The sequence below is a fragment of the Aspergillus steynii genome, assembly GCF_002849105.1.
Source record: "Aspergillus steynii IBT 23096 chromosome Unknown P170scaffold_6, whole genome shotgun sequence".
Taxonomy (NCBI): Eukaryota; Fungi; Ascomycota; class Eurotiomycetes; order Eurotiales; family Aspergillaceae; genus Aspergillus; species Aspergillus steynii.
The window spans coordinates 1,719,974-1,735,170 of NW_020194403.1; the positions used below are offsets into that span (position 1 = coordinate 1,719,974).

The 15,197-nt window shown below is 53.0% G+C and overlaps 5 protein-coding genes and 3 non-coding genes across 8 annotated transcripts; 6 read left to right on the forward strand and 2 right to left on the reverse strand.

Annotated features, from left to right (window-relative positions):
* Window positions 1-1,286: 1,286 nt before the first annotated feature.
* On the forward strand, window positions 1,287-2,428 carry P170DRAFT_363563 (mitochondrial 54S ribosomal protein uL24m; the record flags this gene model as incomplete). Its single annotated transcript, XM_024844583.1, has 2 exons — window positions 1,287-1,703; window positions 1,781-2,428. The coding sequence occupies 2 exons, from the start codon at window positions 1,287-1,289 to the stop codon at window positions 2,426-2,428; spliced, it is 1,065 nt and encodes a 354-aa protein (XP_024702244.1).
* A 239-nt stretch (window positions 2,429-2,667) lies between these two features.
* On the forward strand, window positions 2,668-4,597 carry rtt106 (putative negative regulator of DNA transposition (Rtt106)). Its single transcript, XM_024849651.1, has 4 exons — window positions 2,668-2,879; window positions 2,988-3,329; window positions 3,436-3,792; window positions 3,857-4,597. Exons 1-4 carry the CDS (start codon window positions 2,870-2,872, stop codon window positions 4,435-4,437), a joined length of 1,290 nt encoding a protein of 429 aa, XP_024702245.1. The 5' UTR covers window positions 2,668-2,869; the 3' UTR covers window positions 4,438-4,597.
* Window positions 4,598-5,100: 503 nt separating this feature from the next.
* Window positions 5,101-6,594, forward strand: P170DRAFT_457370 (serine protein kinase; the record flags this gene model as incomplete). The annotated part of the gene is made up of 5 exons (XM_024851713.1): window positions 5,101-5,267; window positions 5,382-5,698; window positions 5,776-5,988; window positions 6,074-6,192; window positions 6,284-6,594. The coding sequence occupies 5 exons, from the start codon at window positions 5,101-5,103 to the stop codon at window positions 6,581-6,583; spliced, it is 1,116 nt and encodes a 371-aa protein (XP_024702246.1). The 3' UTR covers window positions 6,584-6,594.
* A 776-nt stretch (window positions 6,595-7,370) lies between these two features.
* P170DRAFT_t148 lies at window positions 7,371-7,444 on the reverse strand. Its single transcript has one exon. It is a non-coding gene; the product is annotated as a tRNA-Ile (tRNA).
* Window positions 7,445-8,444: 1,000 nt separating this feature from the next.
* P170DRAFT_t144 lies at window positions 8,445-8,518 on the forward strand. The gene has a single exon. It is a non-coding gene; the product is annotated as a tRNA-Ile (tRNA).
* Window positions 8,519-8,936: 418 nt separating this feature from the next.
* P170DRAFT_t147 lies at window positions 8,937-9,010 on the reverse strand. The gene has a single exon. It is a non-coding gene; the product is annotated as a tRNA-Ile (tRNA).
* A 2,250-nt stretch (window positions 9,011-11,260) lies between these two features.
* P170DRAFT_362164 (casein kinase I) lies at window positions 11,261-12,857 on the forward strand (the record flags this gene model as incomplete). The annotated part of the gene is made up of 5 exons (XM_024844514.1): window positions 11,261-11,389; window positions 11,455-11,524; window positions 11,581-11,729; window positions 11,783-12,188; window positions 12,268-12,857. 5 exons carry the CDS (start codon window positions 11,261-11,263, stop codon window positions 12,855-12,857), a joined length of 1,344 nt encoding a protein of 447 aa, XP_024702247.1.
* Window positions 12,858-12,937: 80 nt separating this feature from the next.
* Window positions 12,938-13,714, forward strand: P170DRAFT_228013 (uncharacterized protein). Its single transcript, XM_024842887.1, has one exon. It carries the CDS (start codon window positions 13,019-13,021, stop codon window positions 13,601-13,603), a length of 585 nt encoding a protein of 194 aa, XP_024702248.1. The 5' UTR covers window positions 12,938-13,018; the 3' UTR covers window positions 13,604-13,714.
* Window positions 13,715-15,197: the final 1,483 nt, after the last annotated feature.

The following is a 15,197-nucleotide window of genomic DNA, read 5'->3' on the forward strand; positions in this document are numbered from 1 at the left end:
AGCTCCTGGCTGCATCATCCATCACCACTTCCTCTCTGACTCTCGTCCACTCAGGCCGGATCAAAATCCCATCGTTGGCCCCGGGTCTTTTCTCTTCTTTCTTTCTGCCAGATCACACGGACCGACCCCCTTCGTGTTTCAATGTTTATTTCTTAGGGCCAAATGCAGCCAACATCTGACATGGCTGGCGGACGTGCCACTGACTCATCCTCTGATAGGAGTCGGAATCCCTTGAGCATGCGGTCTCACTGCATTGCTTTGCCGATGCTATCCTTTCTATTGACCATGACATCATGATTGGCAGGATTGCGTGCAAGCTGATGCCGACATGTACGCTCCTGTCATGTGAAATGCTCTTTGGTGGAGTAACGCCGTTCCTATGATTTCCTTTTTTTTTTTTTCTGTTTTCTTTTCTGTTGACCCTGCCCCCCCTTTGATCAGCTCCAGACTTCTACTCCGGAGTATTGCATTTTCATCAAGGGATAAGACCTTTCTCAGAAACTTACTACTACATGCTCTTTTGATTAGGGCCTGCTTGGAATGACACGCTAAATCATCGGCCTCGCGCGTTCCGACGTAGATCCTGCCGGGCGCAGATCCAGCATACGGCGTGCATCCAGATAATACGAGCTACCTGGCAGTGGCAACGAAACAGAATCCCACCATCAACTGAAGGTCATGTCGACTGGAGTCTGGGCAAACAGGCCGCCGGCGCTTGACGTGTCTTCCCGGCCCAGCCGTAATATCGGGGTCTTGCATTATTTGTTCGTCCAGAAGGTCCATGATTACTTGAGGGGGTGGTGTTGGACGGAAAATCAGTTCCATGTTGCATGGTCCGATGTCTGCCTACGGACGCGGTCGGTTATTGGCCATGGTCATCGTTGCTATCTCTGTGTTTGTTTCTTGCGCCCTTGGGGATTTCTCAACCCAACTGCATCTCAGTAGAATGACATAGTAGACTACACCGTACGTAGGTAGCGTTTCAATGCAGCACACGCCTCACGCATGGCTAATTCAACAGCCGGGATGGTGGATGGCCCTGTCAGAGCTGGTGAGACCCGTTGAGAATCCAGCGAGTGAACTCCGACATCTGGTTCACGAGTCGACGATGTTGTCTCCTAAGGTAGTAGGTAGGTAGTGGTAGTATTCGAGACACGGCAATGCGATTGGCCCGTCCGGGTGCACGTGACCGAGCAGGGCCGCAATTTTCCCATCGCGAGCAAATCGCCCGTCCAAGTGCTCCAGGGGAATCGTCCACCGGTCACCGTGCTCCCACGCCCGTCAACATGCAGAAGGTTATTCGAAGGACGGCCCTGGCCAGGAACCAGGCCCAACGGAAGGCCATCCGCGCCACCAAAACCGCCGAGCGCGAGGAATTGAAGGACACCCTCCGCCAGCGCTTCGCCTACAACCGCATACAGCTCGATGCCGTCCGCTCCGAGCGAGAACGTCGCCGCGAAGACTGGATGCGAGGTCCGCTCGCCCCTCAGCGCGATGCTGGCCCCGAGGGTGCCTCGTTCGGTGCCTTGAGTCCGCAGGCCATGAACCCCCCGACCATCCCCAAGCACCTGCGGAGGAAGTACATCAACATTGCCGCCGGGGACCGGGTGTGTATCGTCAAGGGCAAGGATAAAGGCAAGATCAACGAGGTCACCCGGGTGGATGAGTCCAACGAGACCGTCACGGTGAAAGACCTGAACATGGTGCGTGTTTCCTTCCGGACGCCGTTGATCCGACCCTCTTCGTGAACTGACCCGGTGTCTTTTTTTTTTTTCTACAGGCCGACGTACATTTCCCCGAATGGCTGAACGAGCAATATGGCAGCAAGAGCCCCTTCCAAACGGTGAGCCTGCCGATCTCCATCGACGATGTCCGACTGGTGGTGGCTCTCGATGACCCGGCCACCGGCAACACGCGAGATGTCCTGGTCGACCACGTTCGCGGCGGAGGGCCTTTCCTGGAGCGCGAATATGCCACAACCACCCCCCGACACACCCGATACATTGCCGGCGAGAATATTGAGATCCCCTGGCCTCGCAATGAGCCGCTCAACCTGAAGGACGAGGAGTGGGACACCCTTCGGATGGAGGTCGAGACGCCGACGTGGGTTCCCTCCCTGCACAACTCGCCATTCCCTCCCAGCGTCATGGACGAACTGCGCAATAAGTTCTCGAAATACCGAGTACGACACGACCCCGAATGGGTGCAGGCGAAGAAGATGGAAGATTACAAAAAGGAATACCTTCAAAGCAGGTCTTTGTGGACACCCAAGGGAGAGCTTCTGGCCATGGTCCGGGCCAAGAAGGAGGAGCGTTTGAAGGCCCGCAAGGATGCCAACGGCAATTACCTGATGGACACCCAAACGACCAGCTTCATTGAGGACTTCATGAAGGGGAAGGCGGCCAACAAGGCTTCCAACAAGGCTTGAGAATGGGTCCGGAGGGAATTTCTGTTGACTTTTTTTTTTTCTTTTCCCCCTTTTCTATATCTAGTTCCCACGCGTGTATACACTCTGTATTCCTGTAGCATAGAAATGACTGTATAAGATTACTATTTACTACCGCCTTCCACGGGAGTTTGTACGGGTTGGTTCGGATTGCGTGTGGATTGCGCCGGGTCGACCAGCCGCCAGGGAGAGGGAGAGTTTCGCATCCCATCGTCTTTCTCATCCGCGGCCCCGAACTCCTCTCCATCTACCACCACCTCCGTGTCCGATGTGTATGAGTGCTTGTTCTTGATTTTTATTGTGTTTTCTTATTTTTCCCTTCTTCAATTATGGCGTTCGCCACCATCAACTCGACCCCGAAGAGTATTCCGGCCATTGAAGATGCATTTGCCGCCGAACCTTCGCTGAAGAACCGAGTTTACGATGCGATCGGTGTGTCCCATGTCCCTCGGCTGTTCCAGTGCCTGCGAATCAATCCCAGGGTCTCTCATACGGGAGAGCAAACCGGGGAATCCAAGACTAATCGCTTGCTTCTTTCCAGGAACCACCCCGCAATATAAGCCTCTCTTCGAGGACATCGCGCGATACACATCCAGCCTGCTGGCCAGGAAGACGAATCCCATCATCCAACCCGTACAGGCCGCTACCGACGGCCCTGCCGCGAAGAAACGCAAACTGGAGAAGGGAGAGGCCACGGGCAATGCTCAAACGACGGGCGATTTGAAAGCGGAGCTGCCTCTACAGTTCTACATGCCGGATGTCTCCTTTGCTATTCCGCAGCGAAAAAAGCTCACGCTGGAGTTTACCGCCGGGCGCGGGTTCCTTCGCGCGAGAAATCAGACGTCAAAGGAGATCGAGTTTGGGATCTCGTGGGATAAAATCCGTAGGTTCTCTTCCCTTCCTATTTACGTGGAATATAAGGAACGGGCCTCTCGTGCCAGTCCACTTCTGCCTGGTGTCGATCGGCTACTGATCGCTCAATACAACAGAGCATGTTTTGTGTCTTCCAGTGCCGGAGAAGAACCAGCGTCAGACCAACTTCTGCATCATCCCTCAGTACGGCGACGGCATCAACCCTCCCCCCAACGGTGACCCTGCGCCCGAGTCGATCGTATGGACGGTGGCCGACGGACCGCCCAAGGCGGCCTTTTCAGGGAACGGTCAACCCATCGCGAATACCGAGGGCGAGACGGCAGAGCAATTGGTGCGAAAGACCTTGAACGAGAACCTGTCGCAGACCCAGGTGGTGCGTCCGGACGAGAGGGAGTTTGTGAGCGCTATGCCCGAGGCGCATCGCAAGGGCGAGAAGGCATACCATGTCAAGGCCTTCCGTGGCAGTAAAGAAGGTACAGTCTTGTCTCGATCTATGCCTCCATTTCCCCGTGCTGACCGCTCGTTACTCCATCGAAGGTTACCTCTTCCTTCTGTCTACGGGCATACTATTCGGATTCAAGAAGCCGCTGCTTTTCTTCGCCTTTGAGAGCATCGACTCGATCTCGTACACGTCTGTGCTCCAACGAACCTTCAACCTGAACGTCGTGGCTCGTCCGATAGCAAGCGACGAGACGCAGGAATTCGAGTTCTCGATGATCGACCAAGCGGACTTCAGTGGCATCGATACTTACATCAAGAAGCACGGCCTCCAAGACGCCAGTCTTGCGGAAGCACGACGGGCGAAGCAGTATAACATCAACGGCGCGAAGGCCGGAGGGGAGAATGCTGCCGTCGCGGAAGGGGAAGCCGAGGAGAGCGAGCTGCAGAAGGCGCAGCGCGAGCTCGAAGACCAGGAAGATGAGGACGAAGAAGACTACGATCCCGGCAGCGACTCCGACACCGACGGCAGCGGCTCCAGCAGTGATGAGGACGACAGTGAAGACGGCGAGGGTCACGCCAACGAAGATGACGACGATGATGATGACAACGAAGACCGAGACCTGGTCGCCGACGAGCTCGGCAGTCAGGCGGAAGACATTCCAGACGACCAGCTGTGAAGGGAGGCGATGTATTTTTAGATTGGGAGGTGACAACCCCGGGAATCCATGGAACCTTTTGGGGTTGATGGATTCTGCGGCACCGTTGGTCCTCTTTATCTCCATGTAATAATATACATACACACTTTAGCATCGGAAGAATGAGATTCCCCACGACAACCATCCATAAACCTTTACACAGGCGGTTTAACCAACTCAATCAGCCCAGGTATAAACACCGACACAAGATCTCCTTCCTAAAAGTAGGAAGCCAAACCCTCCTCGACCGACGATAGTTAGGGCTTTCCCCCCATGCCCAAACCATGGCACGCGACAGCTCGGAGGCAAACGCTCAGTTACACTTTCGCCAATCTTCGATCATTACAAAATGGTGTTCAAAGTAGGAAGGTTGTGAGTTAAAGTTTCATCATCTATCAGAGGGTGGGCCATGGTTACAACCGTCACCTCCGTCCTTTTCCACCCCGTCGAGGACCCGAAGCTAAGGTAGATCAGAATGTTTCTCCCACCTGCATACATCAACTATACTATTATAATATTTTTTTTTTTTCACTCCCTCCTAACCTGCTGCATACCGTCTTCTTTTTTTTTTTTCTATACATATTATATATATCTGCTTCATTGAGCTCTTTCTTCTAAATGGGATGGGTTAGTGAGGGCATTAGAATGTGCCCCGTGGAGAAAATCGATGACGTCGTCGAGTCGATCGAGGACTACCACCCGGGGGGATACCATCCTGTTCACCTGCACGACCTCTTCAATCGGCGATACGAAGTCATTGGGAAGCTGGCCTTCGGCCAGACGTCGACGGTGTGGCTGGCTTGGGATCGAAGGTAAAATCTTGTAGTTCCAACTTCCGGACATTGGGTGGTGTGCCATGCGCGCATGTGTATGTGTGTGTGCGTTGTCAGGACTGCGCTGACAGATGGGGCTCGTTCTTCTGGCAGGCTGGAGCAGCAAGTGGCCCTGAAGATCGTCAAGGCTGCTGCGTCCAAGGATAACAGGGAGCTTGAGATCCTTCTGCACCTGTCGGACCCCGGCCTGGAGCATCTGGGTAAAAGGCATGTCGTGAAGTTGTTGGATCATTTCGAGCATCACGGCCCCAACGGTACTCACCTGTGCCTTGTGTTTCCGGTACTGATATCCGATGGCAAGGAAATGATTCTCGCGGGCAAACCGCAGCAGGTCAGCAGTGTCCAGGCAATCGCCAAACAGATCCTGTTAGGTCTAGATTTCCTCCATTCGCAGAGCATCATCCACTGTGGTAAGGGCCTCTTACCCATCATTATGGGCGAGGGATGCGGGACCAAAGAAAGCAGGATTGCTAATCGCTCTCGGCAGATCTGAAACCGGCAAATATCATGTTTGTCCTGGAGGGCGTCGCCTCCTGCGATGGGTTCATCAATCCCCCCAAGTTCGTGACCGTCGAGTGGTTGGACGGACTCCGAGACCGGAGTGTCCCGGAGTATCTGATGGCTTCTCAGCGAGGGCAAGTGACGTTCGAGGACGTTGATCCTGCAAATCTCCTGGTTCAGCTGGGCGACCTGGGTGGAGGTAATGTGATCCTTTGACTGCGCAGTCTTTTTTGGATTTTTTTGGTTCTCTATTTGGACTCGTCAATATTCACATATTATGACAGCTGCATGGTGTGACCAATGTCCGCAGCGGCCGGTGACATTGATCTCTTTGCGCGCGCCGGAATTGATCCAGCGGAAGACATGGGATTGGAGGATTGACATCTGGACCTTGGGTTGTCTGGTAATTTTGTCTGCCTGATTCTTCTGTCCCCGAGAATCAATGCCCCTGTCTTTCTCCTGTGAACACCAAGCTAATGACCTGGTGTGTTAAGATATACGAACTGGCGACGAATGAGCAGCTCTTCCCCGTTTCGGGTCTGGGCCTCACGTCGGAGCAGACCGACCGAGAACACGGGATGCTCATAGATAAGATGATGGGGCACAGCCCTCAGATGTTCGAGGCGTTTACCTTCTTCCTCCGGGAGAGACTTCGGTACAACTGGGGGCCGATGGACGTGCAGCAGGACCCTGTATCGTTCATTTGCTCGATGCTGCAGCGAGACCCTCAGGCACGGAAGTCAACGACGGAGTTACTCCAGCATCCTTGGATGACGGAGGAGGGGGCGTGGTGATTAGCACGGTGTGGCGAAATGCCGGATGAGGCAGATCCATGCAGGCCCAAGCATGAGGCTTGTTTGTGTTACCGCGTAACGAGTGTTGATGATATGCTGTGGCGAGTGCATCCTGCATACTGGCTGCTCCGTCGAATGGGTATCATATTATTAACCACCGATGCAGACCAATCGTGTGTCTAATCAGGGAGGTGGTCTGGATAGACTTTCTGTTCTGGTGCCGGGTGTTTAGTCCGTGTTCTTAATTGGATTCTTGTGGTTTGGGTGGATATTATACAATGTATCTTCAGCGACTCGTCTCAATTCACAGACCGTTCAGACTCCGAGTTAAGCCCTGCTGGTATGTTTCGGTCACACAACATGGGGGTGCATCCACCGTAACCAATCATGCCTCAACAAGTGTGGAGGGTCCCATCTCGAGCTGGCATGATAATCGGTTTCAGACTGAGGGACGAGGAGCGCTAGGATCAGACGATTCGACTCCCACCCGGGTGGGGATTTATTGGGGCCGGGGTGTTGTCAATTGACGTGTCAGACGGAGAGGAGTCGAAGAGGAGAGAGAGGAGTGCATCGCTGCATCGCCCTGACATGGCCGCCTTGTGTGTCAGGCCCCGATCGACGTCCCGGCAGCGCTAAAAACGGCGCTGGCGGTTTCGGCTTGTCCTGGCGGTGTGGCAGAGAACCGAATAAAAATAACAATAACTGGGTGGAGGTGGCGGATAAATGAAACAATTACTCGGGTTCACATGGCGAGAAGATCGGTAAAAATATAAAAAAGAAACTCAAGTGGTCCCAGAGAGGCTCGAACTCTCGACTTCTGAGTTATTAGCTCAGCACTCTAACCGACTGAGTTATGGGACCAATTGTTGAAATATCCGGCTAGATTTTGACTACATAGACCAGAGTCACTTCCGGCACATCGTGGGCAAGGGATATGGCAACATTCAGTTCCTTCGTGCGGTGTCGATTGCCATACATCAATCGGGAATACTCGGGTTGTCCAGCCGGGTCTAAAGAAATGATGTGTTTCTTCCTTTTATAGATTTCCACGCCTATCGATCATAGGTACTCCGTACTTGTTCAATCGTCCCATCCCTGGGTGCGCGGCACCTAGTTGGCTCATACGCCAGGCTGCTTATCCTGCTACTGAGTCCTCCTACTGGGAGATGGCTCGTTGGGTTGGAAACGTGTTGCTACTTCCAAGAATATCGATGCTGGGCTAGGTCTGGTATATGTTGGAGGACCGTGGTCTCTATGCAATTGTCTATGTTCTGTGGTGGTGGTGTTTTGCTGTTCCTCGTTTTGCCGTTGATGTCGTGCCTGTTCATTGTATCTTCATGGGTGCGCGTGTGTACTGCTGATACTGTTGCATGGAGGCATATGCTCAGTCGATTGACTCCTGATCCGCTTGTCGACGAAGTATATATAGTCGCGGCATAGCCCCAACCGGAATAAAGGAGCCTCCAACCCAGCACAAGGGCCTATACATATGATAGAACCAGGCAGCAGACCAGCAACTGGGAAAGGAGCCATACAAGTGATTAACCCAATACAGCCAACGCCGTGAATGTACCCACGAACCAAACAACCCGCCAGTGGAACTTGGGGATACGCCGGTACCGAGGACTGACAATGATATCGTACGGAGTCCAGTCCATGAGAACCCCCTTAAAGCAGGAGACAGGATCGACGGCCGCAATGGCCAAGCGATGCAATAGTGCGATACCCACCGATCCGATGTCGTTGCCGGGAGAAACAGAATTCCGAATTCCTCGATGGCATCGATTCAGATGACATAAGCCACGTGGGCGAGGCGGCGGGAGAACAAGAGGGCAAAAGTCCGGCCGCTTCCCTCCATCAAGGTCCCATAACTCAGTCGGTTAGAGTGCAGAGCTAATAACTCTGAAGTCGAGAGTTCGAGCCTCTCTGGGACCACTTGAGTTTCTTTTTTGCCCTTGACTCTTATTTTTTGTGCAGCTTATTTGGATACGCCCAATTGCGAATAATAATAATACGCCACAGGATGGGCGCTCCGTTGTTCTCGGCTCCGTCAGCGCCAAAGTCACCCGGTTGCCCGGCCTTGCCAAGGCCCTAGGGACTGACGGGGGATAACATTCCTTGTCAGGATACAAGGACCGAGGGCTTGCGCTAGGTCCCTTGTCCCGAGCATCAACGACGATTTCCACTGGTTAAGACACGCAGTAGTGTGAGACTGCCCCTCAATATATCATTATCGCCTTATAGTCAGTCACCAAGGGGAAAATAAATGCTCCGCACCTCGAATGGGTGGGGGACTGCAGGCCGCATACGCCGTACAACAAGAGCAGCAAAAACACAGTCCAAAAAGAAACGCTGGTCCCAGAGAGGCTCGAACTCTCGACTTCAGAGTTATTAGCTCTGCACTCTAACCGACTGAGTTATGGGACCATTTGCTGATATTTGCCGCTCAAAATCTGACCTCGAGACCCGGGGCTAAACGCTGCCGCAACACCAAGGATTCGCGGATGACCCGTATCCTCCGTAAGCTGACCACCGTTGTTTTGCTCGACTCTATAGTCTAGGTATACAGCATTGGCTCTCTGGCAGGTCCTGTCGATTACATTTTCGAGTCCCCCTCAATTGAACTCGAACGCCCGTTTTCGAGTCCGGAGCCGAGCGTCGCGATCGACTGCGTCAAAGCTTTTCGCCCCCTGAAATCCGAATCCACGATCGGACTACAGAAAATAATCGAGCCATTATTGGTGGCGGTATCGATGGTACGATACGCGCTGGATACATGTCTCAAAGCTCAGAGATTGGTCAGGGGGGGATGGTCCAGCAGGGGGCATTGGCTGCAGTAGTCTGTGGCCTGTCGGACTCCCCCGTGTGCAGAACGATTCTAATTTGCATGGTCAGCTGCCGACATCCATAGATCGAAGCTGTCTGTTTTTTATTTTGATTATCTGTTTCCCACTAGGAATCGGGGCAGGGAATTGGCTGACCCCGGCGTTTACTGACACCGACTAACTGCCACAGTGCCTGACTAGCAGTACGGGGCTGTGAGGTTCCATTATAGTAGTATACGACCTAATATACGGAGTAAGGTACTACTAGATTACTCCGTATTTCGCAATCCGTGGTTATCGTACGGGTGGGATTCCCATGGACCATGGCATTTCATCGTTGCAGTCCTGTCGACATGAAGGACTGGCAGAATGAAACCCTCAGAAGCAGAGAGTAACCATGGTAACCCCTGGAAATCCCTTCCTCAAGGCCTTGAGCTTGACGGGTGACGGCTGGGACGGGGGATCCTTCATTTCGTCTCGCTCTCTTTCCTGTCGGCTCCGTCGGTGACATCAACGATACCGCCGTCAAGAGAATGGAAACAGGGCCGACAGCTTTCTTAGCTGGCCAGAACCCACTTTGACCGCGGTTAGTCTCCGGCTCTCAACCGTTCGTCGCCCAACAACCCACGCGCTAAGGGAGCCGCTAAGTGCAGTAGTTTAAAGTAGTCCCTGGACCAGGACGAGTCCAGGCCGGAAGCCAGATTTCCGCGTCGTAGGGGAGAGGATGGGAGATAACGAGGTGCGAGAGGGAAAGGGAGAGAAGGAGGCAGGGCGAAGAAGAGGGGAGGGGGAGAGAGAGTGGGAGAGGCCGTGGTTAAATACCTACACCCAGAGAGGTACTCCGGAGGTACCTGCGTATACCTGCGTCGACCGGCGTACACCCCGTGTACCGTACCGAAATACCATCCCCTGTACTGTCATTTGCCCGCGGCGTAAAGAATAAGAATAATACCTGCCTTGACCCCCAAATGTACGGTACGGTATGGCAGGTACCGGCCGCTTTTTTTTCAGGTTCGCCTCTCCGCCTCATTTTGCCTTTCTCTCGCTCTCCCTACTTTGGTTGGTGTCAAGTCCATCTCTCTCTCTCTATCCACTCATCGCTCTCCATCCCTCTCTCCCATCGCCCTCCTTCGTTTTCTCCTCATTCTTTTCCTCTTTCCTCTCCTTCTCCCTCTCTGCTTCCCCCAATCCTCGTCAACCGCTGCTCCAGTGCGGTCCATCGTACTGCCACGCAGTTGGTTTAGTGCTCGGGAGTCTTTTTTTCTCTTCTTTACTTTTTTCTTGCTTGCTTTTTGCTCGCTTGCCTTTTTTTTTTTATAATATTTTTTTTTTTTATTAAAACTACTCCGTACCTCCCCCCTTCATCCCTCCCCTTTCAGAAATCGTACCGAATTGTCAGCCCGCAGACCCAGCTGTCGGCCCCCGACTTTCGCCAGTTCCTATCACGCCCTTCCTGTCAATCACTTGTCTGAAGGCCGCTCCCATACCTTTTTCTCTCCGCTCAGTACTACCGGCGCGATCCCCCCCCCGAACACGCCCTCGTTTTGCTGTCCACCCTCGGCTCGACTTTACCTGCATCTCGGGATTCGTGAATGAATGGTCCAGCTCTCTAAACGCCAGACTTCTTGTGAGACCCCCTCCCCTCGGATGTTTCTCTCCCCTACCCCCGTCCACTTTCGTGCCGTACGACCCTGCCTTGGTCTCCTGTGCTGACCATGTCGATCTACCTGCAGACTAGTCTTTCACGTGCCGAGTCGTTGGTCGAGTCTCTCAGCATCAACCCCCCTCCTACTGTCCTTTGGTGAAGTCCCCCTCGAGTATTCCGTCTCGCCTCTAATAGAATCCCGCGACCATGGCGTCTTCGTCGTCCAACGTGGTGGGTGTTCATTACCGGGTGGGGAAGAAAATCGGCGAGGGATCGTTCGGTGTTATCTTCGAGGGTACGAATCTCTTGAACAATCAGCAGGTGGCCATTAAATTTGTTAGTTTTCTCCCCCCCGCGGTAGAGAAGGTCGCCGGAGACTCGGGAGGTACTAATTGAACCAGGAACCACGCAAGAGTGATGCACCGCAACTTCGCGACGAGTACCGGACATACAAGATTCTGGTCGGGTGCCGTAAGTACCACCACTCGGCTTGGACCGCAAGGTCATTTTCACTGACGGGATTGCAGCGGGTATTCCCAATGTCTACTACTTCGGCCAAGAGGGTCTGCACAACATCTTGGTCATCGACCTCCTCGGCCCCAGCTTGGAGGACCTCTTTGACCACTGCAATCGGCGATTCTCCACCAAAACCGTGGTCATGGTGGCCAAGCAAATGGTGTGTTTACCTCCGTTGAAGGCAAGCGTGGCGACTAATGCTTTCGAATTTAGCTCTCTCGCGTCCAGACCATCCACGAGAAGAACCTCATCTACCGCGACATCAAGCCCGACAACTTCCTCATCGGTCGCCCGAGCACGAAGGCCGCCAATGTGATCCACGTCGTCGACTTTGGTATGGCCAAGCAATACCGGGATCCCAAAACCAAGCAGCATATCCCCTATCGTGAGCGAAAGTCGCTGTCCGGAACAGCCCGCTACATGAGTATCAACACCCACCTGGGACGGGAGCAGTCGCGACGAGATGACCTGGAGGCCTTGGGCCATGTTTTCCTCTACTTCCTGCGAGGCGGTCTACCATGGCAAGGCCTGAAGGCCGCGACCAACAAGCAGAAATACGAAAAGATTGGAGAAAAGAAGCAGACGACCGCCATCAAAGACTTGTGCGAAGGATATCCAGGTACTTTATCCACCGTTCCCATTGTGTTTTCTATCGTCTCTTCAAATTGGTCGCGGTCGCACTAATCAACTAGGTCTAGAAGAATTCACGAAGTACCTAACCTATGTCCGCAACCTCGGATTCGAGGACACCCCCGACTACGACTACCTGCGAGATCTTCTTACGCAAGCCCTGAAAAATGCCGGCGAGGTCGAGGACGGCGAATACGATTGGATGAAACTGAACAACGGGCGAGGATGGGAATACAAGTCGTATTCGTCCCAGCAGCATCTCCACAACAACGGACTCCCGAACACATCCGCCCGGGAGCTCCACGCGCAGCAACTTCGGGGCAGCCAGAGGCCAGGCGTCACGGCCGACCGTTTAAACGCCGCGCAGCCCCCGCCCCCTTCTCCTGCGAAAGCCGGAGCTGGGAAGACGCGCGAGCGACCAAACGTCGCCGGCGGGATGCCGAACAAGCGCCAGAGCGGGGGGATGGAGACAGCCACGCCCACGGCGTCAACACAGGCTCAGTTCCAGAATTCGAGTGCCAACATCCCGGGCCGCATCGGCAGCCCTACCAACCCGACGAGAAATAGTCAACAAGCGCAAGGTGCTCCAGGCAACAGCAACGAGCCGCAGCCCACTTTCGTCCAGAAGATGATGAAAGCGTTATGCTGCGGTAGGTGAAACAACTTTCTCTTTCCCTTCCTGTTCAACCGAAATCCAACGCTCGGATGTGTCTGGCCTTGTGCTTATTGCGATCTTTTCCCTCCGTTTAGGTTGATCCCCCCTGAAAGGCCCAGTGTCCGGAGAAATGCATTGTAATTCTACGAGATTATCTTCTGGTCATGTTGACTTGCCGACTTTTCTTTTTCGCTGTCTTTTTTGCCCTTGGGCATATCGGGAGGGAACGGGTTGAAAAGGAACGACCTGCCAACACTATAAGGTTATCACCTGGACAATTCCCACCTTTTTTTCTTTTCTTGAGTCGGGTTTGGACGATATTGCAGACCCTGCTGGCAGAGATTGAGCATTATATGGGCTGGGGGCGGAGATCCTGCTCCTACTCTTCCCTTTTTCCTTTTTTCTTTTCCTTGACCCTTTCTTTTTCTTTTTTTCGATTTCCTTTCCCTATCTCAGTTATCTATGGGTATGGTTTGCGGTCCTTCAAACCACTTCACTCCGCCCGGTTTCGCTCATCCAGCAAGGCATTATACGGACCTCGAAGCGGAGCGGTCATGACTCGAGGGCGACACGGTCGTCCCTTTATACCTCCACTTATCTACGTCTATCGTCATCATACTCGTCATCTTGAACACTCCTTTTTATGGTGCTACGGCTCGGAACGGCGAACTTACTTTTTTTTGAGATTTTTTCCATTTCCATTTCCTTTTTCCTTTTGCCCTCCTACAACACTCCGCATTCTGGCATGAGAGCCATTTAATATTAGATTTCATATTGTGTCAGACTACATGAGCATTGCCCCTATTCTTATCTTTTCTTCGAACCATGACCTCCGCCGCCTCCTTTTTACCGCCCGTGCTCGTCTCGGTTTCTTGTGGCTGGTTCTTCGATGGATAATCCCTATTAATTATGTGGCAGGAATGGCGTTTGGCATTTCCGATGGGACGTGATCCTGGTCCCTCCGGCGACTCATGTCTGCAGGAGGCATACTATTATGTCGAGTGGAACAGAATCGCCGCAAGGGGGCAAGAGGGAGGTTCCATCAGGACAAGGAGTTTTTTTTTGTGGAAGCAGCCTGTGGCTCTTTTTTGTGTCTTTTTTTCTTTCATCCTCATCTGCCGGGAGTTTCTTACGGATGTAGCGATTGAGTGTATGTTGCTGTTGGATCTGTGGCCGCTACTACCTCGACCTTGTCCGGATCCTCGGGGATGACTCCCTGGACCGCGACACCTTCTGTTCGATATCTCTCTCCCCGTTTTCTCCCGGCTGGATTTGACCGCGCGCGCATGTGTTGTCCGTGTTATTGTACATGTTTCTTTGTTCTGTGTCAGGCAGCGAGTTCTCCATTATGTTTGAGATAGCATCCTTGATCTTTTTTTTTTTTTGTTTCCTTTTATTTCCTTTTATACAACCTCGTGTACTGCAATAAACTACTAGCATCTGGCCCGGCTTGGCTGGCTATAATAACTGTTAGACGATTTGCTTGTTCCCCCTTCCCCAGCATCTTGAATGATCCCACCCCGGACGCCTTGATGTATCCTATTCTACAGATGCGGCTGCAGGGGGAGAAATACATACAGATGTAGGTACAGTACATACATCGATGTGCATGCGACGTACGTATGTAGGTACGGTCAGCCCCAGGCTAGAATCCGAGCACCCTATGTGATATATACTTTCTCGCCCGTCCGAGAGATCCAACAAAGGCCCAGAACGGAGTCTAGTGCATCGCACTGTCGTCCAGAAAACAAGGAATCGTGATTCCGGGCCTCACCCGCTAGAACGAAACGAGATGGGAAACGGAAAAAAAGAAAAGGAAAAAAAAAAAAAAAAAGGGTCCATCCGATCCGATGCTACGACGTACTACGTTATACAGGTCGCGAAATCGGAGATCCAGAAGACCCAGTTTCCAGAGTTCCAGAGTTCGAGAGTTTCCACCGGAGTCTGCCGACGCGGGAAGGCGCAGGGAATGACGAAATGACGAGATGCGGACCACTGGATGTCTTTTCCTTCGGGACGGGATGGAAATTGTCAGTGTTTGAGATTGCGGTCCCCATGACGTTGTGATCGACCGTCGTTTCTGGTTTTCGGCCTGATGGGTTTTCTTCCATGCATCCACCGGGGACGTGATAGACAGGGGAATCGGGATGATTGGGGTCGATCCAACGTTCGTTCAACTTCCACTTCCACTTCATCCTTTGTAGAGTAGGTATACTCCGTAAAACTCGAAGACCGGCCGAAGCCAGCGCAAACAGGATGCCGACGGACACGCCGACCGAGAACGACGGAGCGAAAGAGGGAAAGAAAGACGAATGGCACCACCAATCACCTCCACCTCTCCAC

Bases quoted from the DNA above. Each gene is read 5' to 3' on its own strand.
- P170DRAFT_228013 (XM_024842887.1), top strand. From the start codon at position 13,019: ATGTTGACTTGCCGACTTTTCTTTTTCGCTGTCTTTTTTGCCCTTGGG.
- rtt106 (XM_024849651.1), top strand. The intron at 3,330-3,435 runs GTAGGTTCTCTT...TCAATACAACAG, and splicing joins GATCTCGTGGGATAAAATCC to AGCATGTTTTGTGTCTTCCA. The intron at 3,793-3,856 runs GTACAGTCTTGT...ACTCCATCGAAG, and splicing joins CTTCCGTGGCAGTAAAGAAG to GTTACCTCTTCCTTCTGTCT.